This window comes from Temnothorax nylanderi, unplaced genomic scaffold, assembly GCF_030848795.1.
Source record: "Temnothorax nylanderi isolate EJ_2023f unplaced genomic scaffold, tnyl_v1.0 TNYL_tig0011_pilon, whole genome shotgun sequence".
Classification (NCBI taxonomy): Eukaryota; Metazoa; Arthropoda; class Insecta; order Hymenoptera; family Formicidae; genus Temnothorax; species Temnothorax nylanderi.
In genome coordinates this window covers 1,777,198-1,793,119 of record NW_027249073.1, presented here as the reverse complement: position 1 = coordinate 1,793,119, position 15,922 = coordinate 1,777,198, and the positions used below count along the sequence as shown (strand labels likewise).

The 15,922-nt window shown below is 50.8% G+C and overlaps 1 protein-coding gene and 1 long non-coding RNA gene across 9 annotated transcripts in view; one reads left to right on the top strand and one right to left on the bottom strand.

The window, feature by feature from the left end:
* Positions 1-15,919, bottom strand: part of Dati (zinc finger protein datilografo) — an 89,706-nt gene extending 73,787 nt beyond the window's left edge. For 2 of the 3 annotated variants that reach the window (XM_071697228.1, XM_071697229.1), the window contains exons 1-2: positions 12,770-14,526; positions 10,799-10,909 (exon numbers count right to left, since the gene is read on the bottom strand). In XM_071697228.1, the coding sequence (XP_071553329.1) occupies positions 10,799-10,909; positions 12,770-13,840 (1,182 nt within the window). In that variant the 5' untranslated portion in view covers positions 13,841-14,526. Of the gene's footprint in view, positions 1-10,798; positions 10,910-12,769 lie in introns of all 3 variants that reach the window. The other variant, XM_071697230.1, reaches the window with a different exon arrangement.
* LOC139767686 (uncharacterized) overlaps positions 1-15,922 on the top strand; it is a 212,472-nt gene that overhangs the window by 79,383 nt on the left and 117,167 nt on the right. The gene's annotated exons all lie outside the window — the stretch shown is intronic.

Genomic DNA, 15,922 nt, shown 5'->3' with positions numbered 1-15,922 from the left:
GTATTTTATTATCTTAAAGAAAGTTTCAGAGGTTTACTTTTATTCTCAGTTTCGAAAGAGTTTATTATGTTTTCTTTTTATTTTATAATAAGTGTTCGCGTAGAGTTTATTAGCATACGAGTAATTTCTATCTTCGACTCTCTTTCTCTCCGATTCTCTTTCTTATTCTCTTTTCCTTCCACAAACTCTCCACGCCTCTCACTCTCGACTCTCATTTCCTTCTACACGCAAGCGATCTCGTCGTCTACGGTGCCGCCTGCCGCGCTGGCTTGAGAGTCGTGAAAAATACTGATACATAGTATTACGCGGAACTTATGCAGCCGAGCCGTGTACACGAAACCGTCCGGGACAAGTTTCTTGCCGACTGGCAAGTGACGGAGCGTCACGGGAGGTCGATCAGTCCGTCTCGACGTTGGAGTAGGTCGAGACGCGCCTCGTATCTCCCTCCCCGCACGATCGGTATACCCCGAAAAACAGACACGGTCAACGTCGATCCGCGATCGTGATCTTGATTTGCATTCGCGGTTCGCATTTAGCGTTAAATGTGACTGTCTGATTATGAGTTTTATTTATCCTATCACGAAAATCATATTCCAACGTTGCCGCGTTAAGAAAGATGGAGACATATGGCACTATGCATAGAATATGAACGAATCAAAATGTACCGAACCGACGTTTTAAGTTCGCGAAGCTTTTATAGATTTGTTCGCATATTTGGAATAATTTCGTTAGGGGACAGATTTAGGAAAACGTTCGAGAGAAGGATCGAACGGAGTGCCGGCAGATCGAGTATCTTCTTTGTTCGGGAAGGGAAGAGTATGCGCGGGAATATAAAGTGCAAGTTTTTCGCGAAGCGCGTAGTGTAAGGCTTTCACGAACGGTAAACGCGGAGATCTTTCTTCTCGGGTATCTCGGCGTCGCGTCATTCAGTGGGCAGTGTCGTTCGCGCTCGAAGGAGCGCGTCGTCCTCGTTCCGGAATGTGTGACCGCGGTACGCGATCCTGAGGAAGGACATGTTTGACGTGGGGCCTGTCTTAAGGCTAAGCGGCCGGTTTCGTGAATGCGTATGACGAAGGAGCGCGTGGACAGCGAAGACGTCGCCCTGGCTAGTTCCGCTTGCGGTACCGGAACTACCGGCAAGTTAGCCATGTTAGCCGTACAATGGAGCAAATCCGGAAATGAAACGAGGTGCCAGGCCAGGACATTCGCTTGCTGTCCAGTCGCTCCCCTCTTCCCCCCTCGCGCGGTGATACCAGGTTTACACGTAGTCAATGGAGGGACCGGTCAAGTACCAGTTTATTTGTTTACCTTTTCCATCACTTTTTTTCGAAGAAGGTGAGCAAGTAACTTGACTCGCATTCCTATTGACTTCATGTATTTATGGTTTTCCATATTGCCTCTTACCTCTCGTGCGTGAGTCTTTACAGTAGGTGGATCACAGTTAAATCGCAGTGGTAGGAGCTAGGTAAAAAGATCACAAAATATGGCACACTGTTGCCCGAGTTCATCGTTCGGCACTTCGCGGCGCGGCTGGTCGCTCTGGTGGGGGCGGCGGATCCGGTGGAGGAGGGTGACGAAGAAGAAGAAGACTGTACGAAGTTAAGGGAAGGGAGTCGAGAAAATGGAGAGAGAACGAGGAAGGAGCGTTTGGAGAACTGACGGAATTGAAATACGTAGAAGCGGGAAAGGAAGGAACGGAGAACGAGACGAGACGAGACGAGACGAGACGAGACGAGACGAGAGGATCTACCCAGCGCACTGTCAGCTGTCAACCGCGCACACGTTGTCAATAGTCTTCTTTCACAAGCGTTATTGCTATTCAGTCTGAGACGAGACAGATCGACAGTTCGACACCCTCGAGGCTCTTTCGCGGTCCCCCCGAAAGTCCCCACGTTGGCCCCTCGAAGATGGTGTGAACGCGGTACGGTTTCCTCGTGAAATTCTTCCTATAATAATAAGCGGTAGCTGTCTCTCTTCTTTCGATCTTTTCTCTCAAGAATCCACCGTCTTCTGTCGATCGGTCTCACTGGCTAATTCCTGCGTTCTCTTGGTCCCAATAATCTACCACTCGTTGCTTCTTTTTTTTAATCGCCCAGATTGGTCCCTGTTTCTTTTACTGGGTTAACAGTGCGTGGGAGAGGAAAGGGAGATGATGAAGCGAGAAACGTCACTGGTACTCGTGGTCGGTACTGTCGTGGTTTTCGTGGTGGTGATGGTCGTCGTCGTCGTCGCAGTCGTTGTCGTCGGCGTCGGCGTCGGCGTCGTCGTCGTCGTCGTTGTCTTCGTCGCACTCTCGCCTCCTCGTATGTATGTGTGACGCGGTGCGCGCGTGGTGTCGCGTGAAGTTGATCGTGCGTGCGCACCTTGTGCTTCGTTAAAGAGTCTTTTCCGTATAAAATGCTGGGGCGCCGGCGAGAATCGGTTTGGCCGTCGCCGCGTAGGCTTCATGCCGGCGTCCTCGTCGCGGATTGGCCGCACATCATACGGTGGGGAGCACTGGCGCGAAGGTCCGAAGGTAGAGTACTCGCCTCGAGAAGCCACCAGAGCGGATCCAGGAGAGTATGAGAGTGGGGTAGCGCCTGCTGCTATTGCCGGCAACGCACGCTCTATCTACAGGGGGTTTCAGGGACGGCTAGGGTTGCATAGATCTACAACGATGACGCCAAGTTAAATCAAGGATCGCACTCCAAGTCGTTCGAAAGTCGGGCAGGTTTTCACAGAATTTAAAGACAGTGATTTCGCAAGTAGACAAATCTCGTTGCACGATCATAATGGTCTATATATGTGTTAATCCACTTGACTGTATGCGAGCTTGATCAAATAGCCATCGAAACGACTCATGTCGGTGAAGAGCGTTCCATTGGTTTCGGGAACGACATAGAACGCCTAGTTCGGACCGCCAAAAATAGTGATTGGCACGGAGGGAGTTCCTAATCTGGAAGTAGTATGCGATCGACCAATGGTCTTTCGTTAAATTTGGGACCGTGCTCTAGTGGGGACGTAGGCGCATAGTAACGTGACGAGATAAATTCTAGTGGGGATAAAGGCCCGTGGAAGATACGGTCGGACCCGTGGAACGAACTCGCCGAGCGGACCTTCCTCCTGCGTCCATCGGCGGGACAAGGACACGATTAAAACGAGAGAGGAATAGACAGAGAGATAGAGCGAGAGAGAGAGAAAGAAAGCGCGGAGAGAGTCGGAGTATCTATCCGACAGTGCCCATCTTTCTCTTTTTCTCTCTGTCTCTCATAGTTTCTCCGCAGCTTCTTCCGTCTTCGTCTCGCGTTAGTTTTGCACATGTCGCTGTCTCTTCGTCGAGCTCTCTTTCTCTCTCATTTCATCTATTGCCGTTTACCTTTCGGCTTTCTCACTCTCTCCCCCCGCTCTCGCGCTCGGGAAGAGCCAGGCTATTCACCCACGCATGCACGAGATGACGATGATGATGATGCCAGGAACGCTGGCTGCTGCAACATGCAGGCTCCGAACGGTCGTTGCTTTTCCGTTTATCCGCGCGGCGTTATAGTTATACCTCGAGTGCAAAAATGCACGATAAAATTCACGCGCGGAGAGAGAAGTGTGTCTTAATCCATTTACAGCATACCGGCGCGCCTTTCTTAATTAGCAATTATCGCAGCCACTCGATTTTCGTCCGCATCATGAAAATGTATCTCAATATACGAGTTGCTCACGGCCGATATCTTTAAGATGCCTTTCAGGGACTTTCGACAAAGACACCCTCTCTTTCGCGGAAATCGCGATTCTTTTTTTTTTTTCTTAACTGACCGAGTTAATTTCGTGGCCGCGAGACGATCGGTTCCCCTCTTTCTAATTGTCTGACCTCCATTTTTAATCTCGAAGGATAAAGAAACATCTACTTCTCCGTCGTATCTTTAACGGATTTTTTTTTCTCGCGGTGTGCAACGCGCGAGTGACATTGGTGAACCGCCGTTGTTGTCGGCGTCGTCGTTGCCGTCGTTGAACGGCCTCGCTGACACAGATTCCGAATCGGCTATTTTTTCCTCCGACCCGCTCGCGCTTTTTTATCTCCGCTCCTTGGTGCGTGCGCGCCTTTTTCTTCCCCGCGCCTCCCTCTTCGCGGAGATCGTTCGTTCGCTCGCTTTCCTTTCCTCTTCCCACGCGCCCATCTTCTTCTCTCTTTCGCGTCCTCCTCTCCCTCGCATTCTCAGCCAGATCTTGACCTACGACTACGTTTGGGCCAACATCTTTCGGTAGTCGACCCGTTCGAGCAAATAGCAATCTTTTCAAGACAGTTAATTTACAATGTCATATTAATAACGAATTTATATTTTATTCTGTTCCCTTTATATAAAAGTTTAAAAAGTGCCATGTTAAAAAATTTACTAGATTTTAAGTATCTAAAAAACTCTTTATTTCTCAAGATTAATTGCATTAATTCCTGTTAATTTAGTTCCGCCTTAGTCACAACGTACCAATGTCGATTATAATAATGTCGCAATTGTTTTATTTGTTCAATGATTTTAAATCGGTTTTTTTCTGTAGCATAATTCTATTACAAATTATTTCAAGGAACTCTTCAAAAGAGATATATCTGTCTAAAAACTCTAAAAGCACTAAGTTCACGCGCGTGTCCAGAAAATCGCGAAAACCGCGGTCATTTTAGCTGCGTTGCATTTCGACGATCAGCTCCGAGTGCACGCAAAATGCACAGATATATCTGTCTCGCCATCGCCGCGGAGGGAACTCGGAGAACTTATTCTCCTCTCGGTTTCTCGCGCGTCTCTCTCCCTCTATCCTTCTCGCTCTTTTTCTCCTTTCTTCCCGCGCTCTCGCAGCCAGATCCTGACCTACGACTACGCTTTCGTGCGAACGCGCGAATTTCGCCCGAAAGTCGACGCGGCCGAAGGAGCGGATTCGCGGACCTCCGAGGTCACGGAGCGACAGTGGGGATCCGAGGCCGTGGGTCCACGAGGGGGGCCGCGACGTGAAGAAAGAAGGCAGACGAGAGGGAGATCGAAGTAGATGGTGGAGGTGGACGTAGAACTGAGGGGGACGAGGAGAACGTCCAGGAGGATGCGGTGGTGGCGGAGGACGGAGGACTAAGCGACATGGCTCACGGCGGGATACAGGAGGCGTGAAGGGGGAGGGGAGAGGGAAAGAGAGAGAGGGGGCTCGATGAGGAAGAAAACGGACGAAGAAGAAGAAGAAGAGGAAGAAGAAGAAGTGGACGAAGAAGAAGAGGATGAAGAAGAAGAAGGGGGCTGATCCAGCGGCAATATACACACGGAGCGGCGCAGACCGCGGCAAAACTCCGCAGTTTTGCTCTGTTCGATTTTGCAAACTTATATTTAGAAGGGCAACGATCTTTTGCCGCGCTCGCGGCGGCCCCAGCGAGAAAGAGAGGAGAGGAGAGAAGAGGCGAAGAGAGGTTCTCGGATACGCGCGCGGTTTCTCTCTCTCTCTCTCTCTCTCTCTTTCTTTCTCTCGCGGGACGGACCCCGAGATTTCTCGACCGCGAGAGAGCCACGAAATGGCAACTCTCGCTACCATTGCGTTTGTGCCCCGCTTTTTCTGCCAGCTAGCCGTGTCTCTTTTCGTCCTCTCCCCACGCCCCTCTCTGTCACGGATTATTTTTCTTTGTCTCGGTAGCATCGTTATTATCTTACGTCAGCGATCTCGATCCTTTCGGTTCGACGGGTTCGAAATACCGTTGCCGAGTACAACGTCGCTCCGCAGACGCGCTAAGAAACCATTTAGACACTCATATAACACTCATCGCAAAATACTCGCGATACGGAATCTATGAGATTGTTGTGAAATTTAAAATTAGACCACGGATCGAACGCGAATTTATTTGCGAGTCGCGAATTTCCTTCGCTACGCCGCATTATAATACATATAGACGAATTTATAGAAGGGCGATACACGCTCGTGACGTATATTGAGTAATATCGCCCCGTGCACCAAGGCCGAAAACAGTACGGTCCCTACGTTGCCCTATAATCGTGCATGCATTATGGGAAACTTTGAGGTCAGTCACCTCGGCGAAGTGTGTGTGTTTCGTCGTCGCCTTTACTCGCTCGCGGCGGGTTTCGCGCGGGCTCGCATGCCCCGCTCAATAACGAATTCGCTGGTTCGTCGCGCGAATACGTGCCGCTAATTGACATAATTGCCCGCAACAAATATTCGCGTGGGCCACCGGAAAAGTTTCGCCCCTCTATTATCGGAGAACCGATGTTTTGCGACGCTCACCCTTCTGTTTTCTTGTCTTCTTCGCCATGTAATGTATGTAATCATTACGGAAATACCACGACTGTTGTTGATATATGCATACGTCATTAAAAAGGAGTTCGCGCTTCTGGAATAGCCTCAAGCCTGTGTATTTCTGTCCTGAGCGCGATAATCGCGCAACACGTGTCTCCCCGTCGTTCTACTCCGTATATTATCGCAAATTCTCGCGAAAGTCGGACGATAATCGGCGAAATTCGTCGTTCGATTCCCCGCGAACCTCCGGCGAACATACCACGACGGGATATTTCCGCGATATACGCGCTGAAACGTAATATAAGCGTCGGGTACGCATGGCGTGCGCGGGCGGATTTCGCTCTGTCTCGTGGAACAAGGTTTTCTCTATCTCTTTCTCCCGGCCGCCCCTGCGAGTGCAATCTTATCGTGGAGCAGCGCGCTGCACTCTCGCCGCGGCTGCAGAGGAGCGCGGAGTCAACGAACGATAAAAAAAAGCACGAAGAATAAACTCCGTTCCGCGTACCCCTCCCCGTTCCGCGCGCGCACTCTTCCTTCTCTCGCACGAGGAGAGCTCTACTCTTTTGCCATCCGCGTGTTGCAACTTCTCGGACGTGTGTGGGCGCGAATGCGGCTTTCTTCCATCCTCTCTTTCCGTCCCTCTCCGTCCCTTTGACGCCCCTCTCTCCTTTTTTCTTTCTCTTTCTCTCTCTCTTTCTCTACTGCGCGTTCTCCCCGCGCTCTTTGCCGCCCTCGCGGCTCAGTCGCCACGCCGCTTCTCTTCCCTCTTTTTCTCGTGGTTTGTTTAGGGTAGGTCACGGCGAAGCCGCATACGAAAGACGGGGGAATGGGGAGAAAAGTGAGAAAGAAAAGAACCGTGTGCACGTCGGCGCCGGGGGCCCGGGTTCGTCGCGACGCGGCATCTTCCACCTTCCTCTGCCGTAAACGACTCTTTGTACCGATCACGTAGTTTTGACATGTCATTTGCGAACGGTAGTCGTGCTTTGATGCAGCCCGCTAGCGAAATGTGCACCCATACGGTTTCGATTACTCGTGGAAACAGAATGGAAAGTCATTAAGGGCTGGGTATCATCATTTCAATGTGAAAATTCCGAGTCTTTTGTGAGTGACTACCGTCAGTATTATCGCTCTGGTATTTTTCACAAATTCTTTTTTACTAATTACGCTGGTAGGTGCATTTTGATATCTCTTTTTTCGCGCTATTTTCTTTTTGACTTTACATTTTATTTAGTTACATTCGCGAAATGATGTCTCGAAGTTATTTCTGTCACTTATAGACGACGTTTTCGTGAGAAACGTTTTTGTCTTCTCCGAGAAAATTAGATTTCTGAAACAAATCTCCATCGCCATTATCACCCGCCGTTCTTCCACAGATTCACCGACTTTCACGAGCGATCGAACGCATTCGATTAGGCCGATTTCGAAGAGGTCGCGGATGCGCGCGCGTTATTGTTGCCGATCATGCGATCCGAAAATCATAGAAAATTACTGAAAAGCCAAGATACTCCGTGACGATTCGCTCGGGACCGGGCGAAAAGGGATAAAACGAGGGAGGGGAAGGCACCCCTCGTCTTGAGACGTCGTAATTCTGTCTTTGCCGTAACGGCTATCCGGCACGGAACTTGACCCCCCTTCCTTCCCCTCCCGTCATCCGCCCTTTCGGTTTTCTTCCTCGACTCGAAACAGAACAACCCCACTCCACCTCCCTCTGCCTTTCCCCGGTAACCAAAAGGGTTACTCGCTGAGAGAGAAAGAACGGTGAAACAATGACACGCGCGCGAGAACCGTTATTTAAATAGTACACGGGAGCCTTCCGGCCATGAGGAGGAAAAAAAGGCTTGCGCTTCTCCGAGGGACGCAACGTGAGAAAGATTCCTTGGGATTTGCATGCCGGAGCGAGATGTATCCACGCCGCCAAATAGATAATATGCGCTTCTTTTCGTTTTTTGCTATCGTGGCAAGAGAAGCGAGAAGAACGTAGTCATTATTTGATCGTTTTGCATCGCGTCGCGCTCGATTATTAAATCATATACTTTGCGACTATCGTCACGCTTCGTGCGCCTGCATTTTATTAATTTTCTTCGTTATATCTTAAAATAATTGGAAATCTGTCGATCCTGCAGCGATCGAAAGTGAGTTATTAAATTTCTATCGTTAGTCTTTCTCGTTTCCTATTTAATTATTTAACCAAAAGTTTATATATATTTTCAAAATGTTTTAGCTTCCATACAGCGCAAAGCTCGATATAAAAACGTTTGTTACACCGAGGTTCTTATACATATTGAGATAATGATAATACGTCACAATAATTTACATTCGTTGGAAAGCAGCTCCGTCTCTTTTGGATATTCCTTTCTTCTGATTTTTCTTTTTTCATTTTCCCATTCTCCCCTTCCTTCCTTCTTTCCTTACGGTTCTGGTTTCTCCTGGCAGCTGTCAGCTCGATCCGAAATCGTAGTCCCGGATCGATCAAGGGTGGATCGTGGTCTGGATGCAACTTGGCAATGATCGTTGCGCCGTACGAACCGGTTTAACGCGCGTTGAAAGAGCGAATTGGGGAGAAGCGCGGGCAAAAAATTCATTTGAATCAGCCGACCCGGGTCGAGCAGAGGCGTCGAAATAATTGGATTTTAATTTTCGAGGTAGCGCGAGGTAGAACAAAAAAACGCGGGTGCACCCCCGGTCCTGAGAACGGTTCTCCGCGAATGTTTATGTAATATCGTGGCGCACTCGTCTCATCCTCTCTACTCCGCGGAACCCTTCATCTTTCCCACGAGCTCACAATAAATCCTCAAGTGCCCCGAAATTTTTTTTTTATCAGGACGGCGTCATTGTCAGAGACAACAGCTGATCGCACACGCGTGTGTTATTCTTATCAATTCTTAATTAAACAATCCAGTTGAATTAAATTTGATTGATGTGATTCGAAGATTATAGATTTTAATTAAAGCACACATAGCTTCTTGAGATTTTTCCGTGAGGCTGTGTTATCCTATCGTAGTATAATTGATATAATATAACTATGTGCGCAACGATCTTTTTTTATAATTTTATAATATTAATTTAACATTAAGTAAAATCCGTAACAGATTAATGAACAGATTAATGAACCTCAAGCTTTAAGAGTTAAGAATCAAGTCCGGCCTATCGAGAGGGTACTCATATCAGTCCCCGTCGCTTGGACATAATGAAAGGACGATGGCTCGCTTCGACGGTTCGGTCCGCGAACGGTGCGTGGGGACGGCACAAAGGAGGCGAATGTTTTAATTAAATCTCGGGGAAACGTGGAAACTTCGCCATCGCTCGGCGTTTTTGCGATTTTCCGAAAGTTTCGCTTCGCGCGCGCGGCGCGGGACGGCTTTTAAGGTGGCGATGGAAGAAAAGGAAGAACGAGGTGGAACACGGCGCGGCGGGAGAACGAGGTGCCCGAGCAACCCCCTTTTGCATCCCCCCATCGCCTCCCGCCACCTCCTCCCGTTACCTTTTCCGCCGTCACTCCGACCGCCGCCTCTATCGCCGCTAAAATAAAAGAAGCCGCAAAAACAAAAGAGCGCTGCGGCTACTTAACGAAACAAATTGTTGTTTCGTCCTGGGGTTGAGAATTTTAAAGTTTCCAGCAGGAAGGGGAGAGTATCCCGCCTTTTTACCGCGCCGTACTCTCCTTTCCGGGATCTCACGCTCCGTTCATCAGTCGACAGTTTAACGTAATTCATGGCTCGTTAGTGCCGCTTTCTTTTCCCGTACTTTCGTGCTTGCAACGTTGTTGGCGCAAAGTCGCGCAAGGGAGCCCCGATATGCATTTCGCGTCGACGATCGTGCAAGCTGATCGGATACATCAGCGCGATTGATCAGTCGACCGAAAAATTGCCGCTTACCGATCGATGTACTTTCTCGCCGCGTGCGTGACACAAGCGCTAAACGTTACGGCGCGGCGAGACGCACATTTCGCCGCATACCACGCGTCATCCGTTAAATCTCTAGTGTGATGTAACGACACGCTCGTTAGTACGAGCGCGAGCGAGAACGAGGATCGTTCGAACCGCCGCTGGCGGTCAGTTACGAGTAAGTAAGACTATTACACAATGCACAGGAACAAGGCGACACATTCAGCCGACGAGGTACAAAACGAACGGCGATACATATACGATACACATACGACACATGCTAGCGGGTAAAGAGACAAAATAATAGGATAACATCCAAATCAAAATGACGAACAGAATAAGTGAGCAAAGCGATCGAGATGCAAACGAGACGTTCCAGGGGAGTTCGCGCGGAAGCGAAATCATAATCGGGCAGAATATAGCGAACTGAATGGCGCTGAATGTCGATAAACGAAAGAAAAATAATGTCAATGAGCGAAACGAGACGCAGCGCGTCTGCGACGTGCAGGATCGACAAGTTAAATGAAATGTAAAAGAAAAAAAAAACGGCAGCGACACAGAACCTCGGCCGTCGGTGAGAGAAAGCGAGGAACTTAAGGTAGGGACACGCGCATGGGCAAGGAGAGCGTTAATAAAAGGGATTTTGTGAACGGGCTGAGTGTTCAACTCACTCGCTGCAGGGTGGACCAGCATTCCTCGAGGGTGCGTTCGCTGATGTTGCCCATTCCTCCGCCACCGCCGGCACCTACTGCACCTCCAAGCCCCGCCGCAGAGGCACGAGACTATCAGGCAAGATAGGATAGCTCATGTTAGTCCCTGATCCTCGTCGTCCTTTTGGCGCTACTAACCGTCTCTACTACAAAGCTCCTTTTCGTCGGACGGTAGTCCGCGAGTGCTACTTCGAATATAAAAACAAACGCGTTCTGTCGTGGCAATGACAAGCCGAGAACGGCGTGACGGAATGAGTATTTCTATCTCGTGTGGGCACGCAGAAGGTATAGTTACGGAGTCGTTCGATCGAGGCCGATAAGGTGTAAATTAATATCGGTACTTGCGATAATAATCATTTGATAATGCAAAACGAGATTCCTACGAAAGTATCGGCAGTGTATCATATCGCGAAACGTCTCCATGCTAAGAGATTTTCTCGGTTCTGTCGGTTCTTCCTGTAAGCGATATTTATAGTCTCTCTAATTACAAATTGCCGATGCTCAGACTTGCTAACGCGATCTCAAAGTTCCGCTATCTGTCGGGAGATACGATGTGATTTTTTGCTTCTCTCTCTCTCTCTCTCTCTCTCTCTCTCTCTCACACACACACACACACACGCACTCTTACGCTCTTCTTTCTCTCTTTTCCTCATCGTATCGAGACTCCGCGGCCCATGCCGTCGCAGAAACACGACGCGATATTTTCTTGGTAACATCTTCCCGGCGTACCGTATGACGTATGCGTATGGTATTATCTGTGTTGCGCGGGTCAAGAACCCCGGGAGACGACGTATCTGCATCTCTCGGCATTGGTGTGCGTGGGCCGCGTTCGCATTTGCGGACCGCACTGCTACTTTGACGTGTGCGTGCTTTCTCGGTCTCTCTCTCTCTCTCTCTCTCTCTCTCTCTCTCTCTCTCTCTCTCTCTCTCTCTCTCTCTCTCTCTCTTACTCACTCACTCACTCACTCACTCACTCACTCACTCACTCTCACTCTCCCTCCCCCTCCCTCTCTCTTTCTCTCTCTCTCTCTCTCTCTCTCTCTCTCTCTCTCTCTCTCTCTCACTCGCTCACTCGCTCACTCTCTCTGTCGCGTTCACTCTCACTCACCCGCAAACTCTCTCTCCCTCTCTCTCCCACGATCGTGTAAGTTAGTACGATGTAGTAAGTCAACGTACCCTATTGGTGTGCATGTGTGCGTGTACGTGCGTCTGTGTATTTGTGCGAACCGTGGTCAGCGTATCTGAGTACAGTCACGTAATCAAACCGACGAAATTGTTGATGACATGTGACTCTGTAACGCTAAGATGACGCTAAATTAACGTAAAAGCTATTGCGTACGAATTCCGCTGGTTTTCCACACAAACGTTCGCGAGCAGCGCGTTACATAGGCGATAAGTTAGAAGTGGCATTTGGTATGTCGTTGAGCGAGAATTTGCATTAGTAACGCACGTTCTAACTTGGCGCCTCATTTTTGTGTGAGACGACAAACTTTCGCGAAGCGTTGAAACCGCGCTATTTACACGAACGCCGACATGTAGGAGGGACCTTGATATCTCGCGATACTTAGGGCCCGTCGACGCTGCCGGACGACAGCGTCGTTGAATAAATATTTTTCCCCGCGAGGAGAGAAACCTCGCTCGAAAGTATTGTCCGGCGTCTGTCGGCCTGCGAGTGAATGACCCTATTTATCGGTGCGTTATGTATTTTTATCGCGGTCGCCTCGCCCTAGTTATTTATCGCTGCTCTCTTCGCAGTGGATACGGAGAGTCGCGGGACACCCGTCCGTTTCTCTCGCGAAGCGCGCGAGCGGAAGATAATAGAAAAAGACACGTATGCACGCGCGCATAATGTGCGCGTGGAACGGGGAAGATAGACTTTTTTTTTCGCGAATGTAATACTCGGGGACACCGGTTCGTCCCGCAGCTTCTCACCTGCAACTCGTTGACGAGCTTCTCCGTGAGCGTGGCGTCGTGGGAGTCCTGGCTGGTCGCGCCCGGACTCAGCATGGAGTTTTGTGAATTCTGCTGTTGATTGCCCGACATGTTCATACCGGCGAGACCGCCGTTCTGCGCGATGGTGCCAGCCATGTTGAGCGCCTGCTGCTGCAGATTCTGGGTGAGATTTTGCGCTTGCTGTAGATTTTGCGTGAGATTTTGCGCCTGCTGCTGCAGCGCCTGCTGGTTAAGAGCCTGGCCGAGGTTCTGCGTGAGATTCTGCGCCTGCTGTTGTAGCGTCTGGGACAAATTCTGCGCTTGGCTCTGGATGTTCTGTTGCAGGCTCTGGCTCGCTTGACTTAGATTTTGCGGTTGGTTGAGCAGTTGTTGCTGCTGTTGCGGCGATAAACTCGGCGTCAAACTCTGTGCCAAATTATGCTGTAAGGTTTGTCCGAGATTTTGCTGCATATTTTGTGTAAGCGCTTGGGTTAGTGCCTGGCCCAGATTCTGATTGAGCGCCTGAGCTGCTTGGACGGCCTGGACCGCCAAAGACGGGCTTGACGCCTGTGACATCGTCTGCGCCTGGGCGAGGCTGTGCAGACTCTGGGCCATGCTGGAGGCAATGGCGCCCTGATGATCCGCTTGCGGCGACGGCGTCGTCGGTGCCGGGGAAGACTGATGCTGTGGGCCCTGGTTAGTCTGGTTCATCGATAACGCATGCTGCTGTTGTTGCTGCTGCATCTGCTGTTGAGGACTCGCAGTTTGGCCGAGGGTCGCGTTCGCGTTCTGCTGCACTTGCGAAACCGCAGCCTGTTGCTGTTGTTGTTGCTGCTGCTGCTGCTGCTGCTGTTGTTGCTGCTGCTGTTGCCCGAGCGGACTATGCATCTGCTGGACTTGCTGCTGATGCTGCTGCGTCGAATTCGAGATTGGACTATGCTGTATGCCGGGTGAATGTTGAGGCGGACCGCGTTGCGGCTGCTGCCAGTAATCCGACATCTTAAATACGTGCTGGCGTAGCGCGTGGAGGTTCGCGGCTGCCGCCGTGACAGCCGAGGCTTGAATCTCCATGGGTTCGGATTCGTTTTCAAGGTCGGGTTCCGGCGAGCTGCAAGGATCCTCGTCCTCCTCCTCGTCCTCCCGCTCGGTGATGTCCTCGTCCTCCTCGTCGTGAATTCTGGCGGACCGGTCCGGCTCGGGTCCGGGCGGTCCTCCGCCAGCAACAACAGCAACACCACCGGCGCTTCCGCCGCCGCCGCCACCTCCTCCACCGCCACTTCCGCCGCCGCCGCCACCTCCTCCACCGCCGCCTCCTCCTCCACCTCCTATCCCACCCCCCGAATCGCCAGAGTGGAGATGATTCCCCGGGTGATGCTGATGATGATGCTGCTGTGGCAGGTGATGGTGAGGACGCGACTCTGGATTTTGGTTGTGCTGCTGCTGCGGATGCTGCGGCTGCTGCTGCTGTTGTTGCGGCTGTTGCTGTGGCTGCTGCGGCGGCTGCTGTTGCTGATGGTGATGCTGCGGCTGCTGGTGGTCTAGCTGGCCGAAATCTGGTTGGGCTTGCGTCTGGGCACGCAGGTCCAGGGCCGCCGTCGCGTCCGAAATTTTGAGGCCTTCGCGAGAAGCCCGGGCTACCCCCTTCCGGCGCAGCTTGCCCGCTTTTTCGCACCCCTTCCGGTAAGCAGCTCGACGGCCGGCACACCTCTGCGCTCGCCGCCGTTCCTTCCTACCTTTCTCCTCGCTCGGCCGCTCCTTTCAGCCTCGGGATCGTCGTAACGATAACGATCCTCGCGCCGCGCCGAGCTTCGACGTGGGCGGCGGGCAACGTCAGTTACTCGCCACCTGCTGCGACTTCCCGGCCCTGCTACCTACCGCCTGGCTCATGAAACTTCCTCTTATGATTCCTCCACTCCCTCTTCCGGATCCTCTCCCAGATCTCTTCTTCTCTATCGCGCCTCCCCTATGTCGTTGCTGTCGGTTGCGATGCCTCTCGCGAGAACACCGCCGATCGGTGATTGTACGTCCGTAATGCGTCTTTTATCGTGATGACTTCTTACGTACGCAGGTGGCTGTCGTGCCGCGTACTTTTGCGTTCGTTCACGTTTTCGCGGTTCGGTCTCGATGGTCCTTTTCTTTCTTCTCTTCTTCTTATTCTTCTCCCCCTCCTCTGTGTGTCCTCATATGATTGGGTGTGTGGTAAATGTATGTGTGTGTATGTGTGATTTATATGTGTGCTTTGCGTGAGTTGTTGCGCGCGCGAGCGAACGTTCTCCAGCAAATAGGAGAACGGTCTATTTTCCTTCGTCTATCTAACTTAAACTCTAGCGTACACTTAAGTTCAGGTTAAAATTCAGGATTGCCCAGCCCGGACGGTGTAAACGAGAAGGATAGTCCACGCGGACGCGAATCGTTTATCGGTCGGAAGGGCTTCCGCTCCTCTTCGGGGTGAGAAATCGCACTCGCGGATGATTACCGCTCGTCCCGTTTTGCCCTGAGTATTTTAGCCCCGTTATGTTGGATGTGCGTGCGTGTTGTGTGTGCGTGCGTGTGTGTGCGTGTGCTCGAACGCGCTCGAACAGGCTCGAAAAGTTGGTGTCCGCTGTTATGCGCGTCGGCCTGAATCGGTGAGTTCTGTGATTTCTCTTAAGCGGGACGAGAGCGTTTCTCTCCGGGATTTCCGTCACTCCGTTTCTGCTTCTGCCTACTTCCTCCGATCGTCTTCTTCTGCGTCGCGTCCGTCGATGACTCCTCCTCGAAATGCGACTCTAGCGTTTTAACTCTTTAAAAGGAATTCTATTCGATTATCGATCACCGCTCGTCGTTACCGATATCGTCGATGGTAGTTGTGGTTGCTTCTTATTATCGTTTAGGTTTAATTAATATTGCACTTAGGTACACTCGTTTTTTGAACACACTGAAATATATATGTATGAGCGCGGGGTTCTCTGTCGAGCTTTCTTTCCGATTCTTTCTCTTTCTCTCTCTCCCTCTCTCTGTCTCTCTGTCTCTCTCTCTCTCTCTCTCTCTCGCTCACTCTATCTCTTTCGATCTTTGTCTCTCTGCGCTTCCGTAGCTACTCTCCCGATCTTTCTGTCCTCTATCTCCTTCCTCGCTATCTTCGGATACGCGCGATCAACTCGCTAATCACTT